Source organism: Nanorana parkeri, unplaced genomic scaffold (assembly GCF_000935625.1).
Source record: "Nanorana parkeri isolate BGI_ZX_2015 unplaced genomic scaffold, ASM93562v1 scaffold15, whole genome shotgun sequence".
NCBI classification, from domain to species: domain Eukaryota; kingdom Metazoa; phylum Chordata; class Amphibia; order Anura; family Dicroglossidae; genus Nanorana; species Nanorana parkeri.
Genome location: NW_017306283.1, coordinates 3951180 through 3961158, shown reverse-complemented (window position 1 = coordinate 3961158; position 9979 = coordinate 3951180). Strand labels below are relative to the sequence as shown.

General features: G+C 38.3%; 1 protein-coding gene across 1 annotated transcript in view; it reads right to left on the bottom strand.

Moving 5' to 3' along the window:
- Positions 1-2240, bottom strand: part of LOC108788651 (solute carrier family 12 member 3-like) — a 22485-nt gene extending 20245 nt beyond the window's left edge. The window contains exons 1-3 of the mRNA XM_018558478.1: positions 1503-2240; positions 1209-1394; positions 1009-1084 (exon numbers count right to left, since the gene is read on the bottom strand). Coding sequence (XP_018413980.1) covers positions 1009-1084; positions 1209-1394; positions 1503-2240 — 1000 coding nt within the window. The remainder of the gene's footprint in view (positions 1-1008; positions 1085-1208; positions 1395-1502) is intronic.
- Between the last annotated feature and the right edge of the window lie 7739 nt (positions 2241-9979).

The following is a 9979-nucleotide window of genomic DNA, read 5'->3' as shown; positions in this document are numbered from 1 at the left end:
GCCGAGTACAGGCCCGGCAGGGCAGGAAAGGGGAGACGATCGAGTGCCCCCCCTCCCTGCACCTTACCAGGCCACGTGCCCTCGGCATTGGGAGGATTTCCCCATGCCGATGGGGACAAGGGTCTCTTCCCCACAACCCTGACTCGATGGTTAAAGGGGTCTGCGGGCAAGGGGGCTTATTTGCATTGGGGTAACCCTTTAATTAAGGGGGCACCCAGATGCTGCCCCCCCTTGTGAATGAGTAAGGGGTACTTGTACCCCCACCCATTCACTAAAGGGTTAAAATTAAATGTAAATAAACAGTCAATTTTTGACTATTTCTTTAGTTAAAAAAAAACTAATTAAAGGGGTACCCAGATGCAAATAAGCCCCCTTACCCGCAGACCCAAACAACCACCGGGTCAGGGTTCTAGGAAAGAGGCCCTTGTCCCCATCAACATGGGGACACCCTCCCAATGCCGAGGGCACGTGGCCAGGTAAGGCACAGGGAGGAGGGGGGCGCTCGATCGTCCCCTTCCATTCCTGCCTGCCGGACCTGTGCTCAGATCAAGGGTCTGGTAGGATTGTTAGGGGGGACCCCAATGTTTCCCCCCCACCATTTTTGGGGGCTGGGGTTCCCCTTTAAAATTCCTACCAGACCTAAAGGGCCTGGTATGGATTTTGGGAGAAACCCCACACACTTTTTTTTGTTTTAACTTGGGGGGTCCCTCCTAACATTCCTACCAGACCTAAAAAGTCTGGTATGAATTGGTGGGGAACCTAATGCCTTTGTTTTTTATTTGCTCTTTTGCAGACTGTAAAAAAACAAATCTCAGACTACCGCTAACGAATTTCATCTGAATCCCAAAACGAATTGGACCCGAATCCAGAAAAACAAAAAAAAGCAAAATCCAAATGAAAACGAAACGAAACTAATTTTTTGCCGGTGCACATGTATCTATATATTAGACACCCTCAACATATTAAGTATTTTACCAACATGTCTTAATTAATAAGTGTTATCTATACCTATTCCAGCCTGGGCTGTGATCCATGGTAACCTCAAGTATAAGATGACCCCCCATATATTTAACATGCATCGAATCTGTTAAGAGAGTATAGAAAATAAATAGTATTAAGTAATTAATGTATTTCGATTGTAGTATATGCCACATAGCATAAAAGTAGCATTGTTGGGAAATATTAGATCATTTACACTTGTTGCTTACCATGACACCTTTTACCCAGCCAAACCGAACAGGACCTTGGGGTTCTTTCTTCTTTTTAGTCAAAGAAAAAAATGGAAATCTGTTTTTCTTTTTCTTTCCATCTGACTCTTCCTTTAGGTCAGTCTTGTCTTTATCAGACGTTTCTACATCTTGATCCAAGGGGACTGAAACCATCTGCTGCTCATCCTGTAAAATGAGGTGTAAATGAATATTAGTTAACATGAATAATCTCTGTATGCATTATATTGCCAAGAAAATAAACCATAGTATTACTTTGCACTGTATTGTACTTACTACTATGGCATTTCTGAGAATATCCAAGGATGGGCGACTTCTCTTCAGTCTTCCAGGTGCTACAGAATTAACATAAAACTCATGTCTGGGTCTGGCATCTAGGGTATTGTAGGCCATTTGCCTTTTAGAAACCACTTCAGCACAGAAAGGCAAATTTGCAGGATTGAGGCTGATTCCAGCTGCCAGAGAATTTCCTGTCTCTTTAGGGGTAGTGGTGGCTTCTGGTTCTAAATTATTTGTGGAACAAGGAATCATTTGTAGTCCTGTATTAAAAGCTTCAATTGATTGGTTAAGGTGATCCAGAGCTTCTTGTACATGTTCTTCTGGAGCATCCGAAGCTAGCCCATCAGTGGTGGAGGTATATCCAGAGGAAAGCTCATCACTGCCAGATGAACACTCTAGGGATTCCAGACTTTCAGATTTGACAGTAAGTGCTACCTTGTTTGTCATATTTGGTGAATGTGCTGGACTTTTGTGGTTACATGTTCCTAGTGTATTAGAAAGAACACACTCATTTCTGTTATCATTTTTCATTTCATTCATAGCGACATGGACATGATTACAGGTGTGACGAATCTTCTTATGACCTGACTTTTTATCTTTAGAATTGGGGATCCCAGAAGTACAAAGATCATGAAGATTGCTGTTAGGAGCCCAGCTTCCACAGTGGCCAGGCATATTGCCTCTCTCTATAGTGTACCTTCCAATGGAGGATGGAGTGCTTTCTCTGCAATCCATTAACGCCACTGTTTTACTTCTAGATGCTAGTATCTGTAAGAGAGAACACAGCAATAAACCTTATGAGACAGATTTCAATAGCAGTACTAGTTATATTAAAAGTTTAGTTCCTGTTTACTACTTCCACCATAAAAGCCTCTATATCAATAATGCATGTTAACCTATTTTAATGACTAATTGTGAACAATTATATATAAAAACATGTACACATTCTTGTGCTCTAAAAACACTTATTATACTTCAGGTACTTTAACACTTATTGATTGTCTGTGTGCTTCCCACGTTGATGACAGATGACTTGCTGAGTCCTTTAATAGGATGACATAGGAATTTACCTTTGTCAATAAGTTCCTGCTTATTTTATGTGTATCAGTTACCTTGTGATTTCCATTTTTCACTATAGTAAACTACAGCCATTTGAAGTATGTTTTCCTAATTATATTTTTTTAATCATTTATATTTTCATTTTTGTATAACTAATGTATTTCTAGTAAATATAAATATATTATATAGCATTAGCAACTATATTGAGCATTAATATAAATGCTGGTAAAACTTGGATTTTTGGTGAAGCTGGACACTAGGGCAAGTGAAATATTTTTTGCAATGAGTGGAAAGGTAAAATTTAAATAAATATTACTTTTTCAGTACATTTTTGTTTGTCAACTGTGTGGATGCATACGGATGCATTTAGTAAAAAAAATGTTGTTAAAATTGTTTAAAAAATAGGGCTTATAATATAAGTTTTTGTCAAAGAAGACAAAAAATAAGACTAAAAGTTAACACAGCACAGTTCAGGAATTTATAAAATTCAGTACCAGTTTTAGAGATTATTCAATTCAAACATGTGCAAGTAATATATGTAGTTAAAATAATGTTACATAAATAAAAAAAACATGGCAGTTATTTTAGAGTTGTCACAAGAAAAAGAGATGAGGTGGTACAAAAAAAACCCAACTTGATAAACTCTACCCAAAATTAAAGGAATAAGTTTGGCTTTTCATATACCTATACATACAATAAATACAATGCATATTAATACAGATTAAAACCATTGCAATATAAACTACTTTGTGATAATTTATTCTAGGGAGTAATTGCCATTAGAATATGATGTACTAAACAGGACCTTATAACTTTTTTTCTAATACAGTAACTATTAAGAGCTATATGCACAATGAGGAAATAGGCAGTTGCTTTTTTAAGTATGTTTTAGATATTGTAATACAAATTATACAACAATTACAGAAAAATCCCAATTATGGTAGAAGGTCATCAGAAGATATGGCAAAAAGTTCATCTTATATGAAAAAATATTATTTCTATATATTTTAAAACAATATGTAACTACAACACATACAGTTTATTATACACTTATTAAAATAATTTCATCAGTTAACTATTTGTTTTGTGATTAAACATCAATGATTTCAAGTTGCTAAGCAGCTTGTTCAGTAACAGAAAATATTTTTTTCTCTGATTAATCAAATAAGTGATTCTTTTTTTCAAGCAAAGATGGTACTTAGTGAATCACAGAAAGTGTTTGACTATTTTCTCTAAGTAATAAAACATAGCTTACCTGTAAATCTGTATATGTTCTTATGCCTCTGAAGATGTATATATGTGTTCTTTTTCTCCTTATGATAAGGATGAAATAAAAAAATAAAAAAAATAAGAGACTTTGGGGAGTCTCAGCTAGTCTCTTCGCTATCCTGGTTAGGAATCTTTAGGCTGCAGAAGATACCTCTCCAGTCTCATTGTGGTCATCACAGAGAATCTTTCCTTTTTCCCACCCTTATATCCTATGGGCAAAACAATACACCGTCCAGGTCCTGCCCCTTTAACATAATGAGGTAAGCATGATGACACCATCTTCACAGCATCGTCCCACTCAACTCATTTGCATCATCCATCACCTGCTGCCGTATAATTGACAAGGCTGTATCATTGTGAAGCATGAAGTTCTTGATGGTTCCAATCTACATACAGTATTACAGGTGCATTGTTTAATACAGACAGCACTAAGTGGAAAACAAACTCTACAGTTTCTGCCATGGCCATTCATGACTTCTCTAATGGGTGTTAATGAGTTTCAGTTCTTTCTAAAAAGAACAATAACTAATTAGATATGAAGCCATTTTAGCAACAATTACTTGCATCCTCGTAAAGGTTATACACAAATCTGACTGCAAAATATACAAAACGATTACATAAAACCAGGAAAGCTAGAGTGCACATTTTGAGTATTCTAGAGGTAAGAAAGTGTGATACAGTCATATAATTATTTTTATCAATACATTTCTAGTTAGTAGTGGTCAACTTGAAAATTATAGGGGGCCTCAAGTGTGGATCCCAACACTTTGAGAGGGCCACTTAATAACTGTGTGCTTTGTGCACTGAGGAACATTTCTTTAAGTTAGTCAGCCTATTCAAAATTAAAAGGCTGTAATGTACCTCAACAACCAAAACTTTCAGTCCTGCTGCATTTTTTGCAGTATACCACAATGCACACTGAAGGCAAAGTAGGAGTAAAATAAGCCCCATCATTGGTGGTAGTGGCAGTAACTGCAACCCTCAGCATTGCTGTCAGTGACTGCAATCAAAACTTCCAGCATTGGTGTCAGGGGCTGCGATATTAACATCAGCATTTGTGTCCGTGGGCACAATAATAACCCCATGCATTGGTGTCAGGGCCAGTAATAGTAATCCCCAGCTTCAGTGTCAGTGGCCGCAATTAAACCCCCCAGCATTAGCCCCCATTTACACCATAGCATCGCTATGCCTCCTGGATGCAGGCCAAACACGTGAAAGTAGTGCATGTAGCAAATTTTGCGGCATGTGTTCCGCGTTTTTTTGCATGTTCGTGTGCGCGTTTGCTTAGCCGCATTTGGGGATGCCATTCATTAGTAATGACACCGCAAGCATGTTTCATGTTTAGTGCGCGTTTTATGAACATGCATCGAAGCGTGCACATTTTGTGCATATTTGACCCACGTTCATGATACGCTGCGGTGTAAATGGGGACTTAGTGACAGAGACCACACTAATAACCCAAGGCATTTGTATCAGTGGCTATCATAATAACCCCCAGCATTATTGCCAGAGACCACACTAATAACCCCCAGCATTGGTATCAGTAGCAGTACTATTAATCTCCTTCACATTGATGGTCAGTGGTAGTACTATTAACCCCCACATTGGTGGTCAGTGGCAGTTCTGGTAACCCTCCTCCTTGCACTGGTGGGTGTTCATTTGCAGTGTTATTTTGTTAAGGCAATGCTACTTAACAACATATACATATTGGTGGTTATTTACCTGATCACACACTCCAGCGCAGATCTCTCGCCAAGGCCAGGACTTTAAGTGTTCTGTTGGGCAGAGATCACTCTGCCTGGCAGTAAAGTGTCTATTTCAGTACCAGGTTCTGGAACACAGAGTGTTTCAATGCCCTGCACCCCACTGCCATTTTGCTGTCCTCTGTGCTTAGCAGGTGATTGACCCAGTCCAGCACGCATTAGGCTGCACACAGAGGGTTGGTGGACAGAAAGTTTGGTACTAGGGCTTTAGAGGTTCTGAATTTATGGGGAATACTAAATCTCTTGAACATCTCTTAAACTTAAACTAACATACAGTATACATCCTCTACACATCGGTCGAGCAGGCCATAGTTTATTATTAGCTTATATTAATAAGCAAAATAAACTGCTCAAGCATATATTGCATTGTATGATGTGTTGCATAACTGCATTTGAATTATTTATGCCCAGCAACAGTTTGACTCTATGCATATCCACTCTAAGAGTTGCATGTTCTTTCAGTATACAGTACATAATAACTGTACTGTATTTAACTGAGGATAACGTTGCTTTCTCTTCATCTCTCCCACAGTCCTCTATTATGTAATGTTTGGACCATATACTCCTTTACTGTAAGCCCCATACCTCTTTGTTCAGGTAGCTCCCTATGCAAAGCATGTCTGCTTTTATTTCAATTTGGCCATGCACTTACTACTCCTTCTGTACTTTCATTTACCAAATGCTTGTAAGCCCTGTTTGTCTAGGAGTCAGCCTATTGCTTGTGACCACTGGAGCATAGAAACATTTTCAGGGTTAAAGGTCGAACTAACCCTTGTATTGTCTCTTAAGAATGACAACCTTCTAATGTTAAGCTAAGCTCCCAGGTGTTAACCAACATATTGTTGGATAATTAGCTATATCCTGCATGTTTAAAAGGAAATTAATAATAAAGGGTTTCGATATACACATTTGTAGCTGTATATGATAACAACTATTGATCTAAGGCTTTATCAGAATTGTAAAGTACCTACATAAAATAGGAATTATCTGAAGGTATCACACTATCTCTTTCAGTGTGATTGAAACTGTGTAGAACTTTCTAAAGAGGAGATGAGCATTGCTGACCACAAACACTGTAATCTTTTAAGTGATATAAGACATTTGGTTTAGCACTGCCTTGTACAGCTTTAAGAGGGTAGTGATAAATTGTAATGATTTTATAAAAGCAGGCTATATTATTAAAGTATTCATGTGCTTTTGGATCATGAAGCCAAATTTGCAACACTTGATTTCCTCTGCAATTTAGTAAATAAACTTCTGACTTCAAATACAGACTTTCTTAGATATACATTGCCTGGGCTGTTCTCTGTATTGCAGTAAATGAGAATGTTGGGACTTTAACGGGATTAATGGCTTCCTCCACTTCCTCATGTGACAGTGTTTGGGCCTTGCAATTGAGCGATAAGAGATCCCGGCCAGATCACTATCTGCAAGGAGTTTGCATGTTCTCCCTGTGCTTGCGTGGGTTTCCTCCGGGTACTCCGGTTTCCTCCCACACTCCAAAGACATGCTGGTAGGCTAATTGGCTCATGTCTAAATTGGCCGTGTATCTATGTGAGATGGGGACCTTAGATTCTAAGCTCCTTGAGGGTATGAGGGCAGGGACTGTTGTGAATGTGCTATGTAAAACGCTGCGTAAATTGTCGGTGCTAAATAAATACCTGTAATAAATAACTAAATAAATAAAAGGCGCCCCAACATATGTGCATTGCAGCACACCACAACACACAGTAATGCACTACTGCATTGTAGTGTGCTGGATGATAGAAAATAGTACATGCACCTCTTTTTGGTGTGTTTTGGTACATTAGGCAGACAATAAATGCATGTTTATGTGCTTTCATGCTAATGCGAGCTAAAATCCGATCCCAAATACTTCCCCAAGGTAACCTATTCCATAGCATAAACATGCATTCTTGGGTGACACAGAAATACTTTGCTTAGGCTCATAGACACAAAGTAGAAGAGCACCTATACCTTTATATTTGATTGCTGTTATTTTGGACAATATAAAGAATAGAGCGATTAACAGGAATCTGTAGGCTGCAAATATGGTAGTGGGTATGTTAAAGGTTAAAACTTAAAACTCACAGTGAGCACACGTTAGTTCCTCCATTTACTTTAGGAGGTAAAGGAGAGACTGAGATTAAGCAAGTGTTTGCATAGGTGAAAACTGTTAGGATTGTTCTAGAATGGCAGAGCATATATCCAATTACACACATTTACAAGTTATTACCAAAAGAAGTTATTAGAGAAAGTAGCAAAAAGGTAGACAGTGGTTACGTCTGAGTGGTTAAACATTACAAAAGCAAATCTAATATTTAAGTAAAACTTAAATATTATATAAAAAAGCTAAACTTGGGCTTTTACAAGTGAAGACCTTGATGTTAATATAATAAAGCTTTCTTACATCTGTGAACTTGAATTTTTGCCAATGTGGTTATCAATATAAACCCTGCACACAAATATGCAATATTAACTGTTTCAGGATCGGGAGATGTTTTCCTTTTCAATGCTGCCAGTTTAACCATGAATACCTTTTTTCAGTTTACTAAAGTACTTTGTTGACTAATATGTCCATGGCCAGCCTTTTATTAGATAAATTAAAGTGCACCTGTGCAGTGGCGTCACTGGGGGGTGCCCGCCAGGGGGTGACACCAGTGCACCACCAGGTCAATTCTGTGCTCGATCCCCTGTATCGGAGGGCAGGCGAGACATTCTGTTGCTTTCTTAATGAATACTTTTTTGGGGGGCGGTGACACCATGAGTTTCCGCACCGGATGACACCAACCTGGTTACGCCTCTACACCTGTGCTCAGACTAAGAGCATTACAAGTTTTAGATATTCTTTCCAAGCAATAAAAAAAACTTTAAAACAAGACACCAGTGATCTCTCCAGCTGCTTTTATTGTAACAATATTCTTTCTCAAGGATCCTCAACCATCAAGAACTAAAACTCAGAAGTCAAATGTAGGCCCCATTCACACCAAATGTGTTGGCGTCTGTTTTTCAAAAGATGCCAATGCAAGGACATCTGAAAATGAATGGGTGTGAATTGGAGCAGTTCACACCAGTCCATTGCCTTATATTGCGCTGCCCTCCGCTGAAATAAAGTAGAGCAGGTTCTATTTTTTTTAGCGATACGCAACAAACGGATTGGTGTGAACTGCTAACGTGTGTCAATGCAAGGCAGAACCAATACTTAGAGTATATAGCTGACTGCAAAATTCAAACCAAAACAAAAACACAACCCCCAAAAAAGCAATGTAACGCAACATATGTCAATGCTCTATGCAAACCTCCATTGAATTTGGAGGTTTTTGACTCCGATTCCGGTGTGAACCGAACAGTTTAGAAACAACTACTGCTGGCAGGCTGTCAAGATTCTGTTCTCATAGAAAAACAGTACCTGTGTTGTGAACTTTCAAAATTAATTTCTTCATAATAGTTATAGGTACAGAGATGAATGAGGGTTTGTTTTAAAGTTCTTTTACTGCTTGTTCAGAATATGTAAATATGTTAGTGTGTATGATCTTGGCACAGGTTAATGCTTAATGTATGTTACAATATCAAATGGAATAGTCTGTGTGTACAGTATTAGCACTTTCCAGGTTAGCCAGAGAGGTGAATATACAAAGCTGTTCTCTTTGTACACAAACATTTAACTAGGTCACACTTTCACAAGTTAATGCTAAACAATACAACACAGATACACTATTTTTCTCACTTTGGAGAGACCTCCTTTCACATCTTGTCTTGTAGACACAACAGGAAGTGAAAGGAAATCTTTCCAAAGCTAGGAAAATGTCCTCTTAGACAGTTGTCACCAGAACAAGAGTCCTAATTGGAAGATTTCCCCTTTATTCCTGTTCTGGTGACAACTCAAGTTTGTGAATTTCCCTTAACTATTTTTCTGGTGAAATCGGTCACGAAAACAAATAGCGGTGGTCAGTCTACCCAGTGGGGACAAAGACTGCTATCAAAACTCAACATAGGTTCTAGCCCTCTAGACATTCCTACTTAAGACAAAGTTTTGGACAGAAAAGAATTGCTACTATTCTGCACCAGGAACAAATACTTGATATAAAACAAGAGATTTCTAAAGAAATGTTGGTTATTTTTGTAGCACAAAAGTGTTTAGAGCTCCTCAACAAGGCATTTAATAAGACTGAGAGATTAACAGAGACTTTCACACATTATTTTCAATGTTAAAAATGTCTGGTCTGTAAGTGTTTTTGTTCTTCAAATTGAAGTGATGACTGTTCTGGACACAGAAACAAGAAATTATAAGCAGTATAAATAATTATTGAAGAGGTACATTGTTGATTGCAGCTAAAGCTGGCCGTACACCTTGAGATCCTTTTGTTTAGACCCACGGGCTGA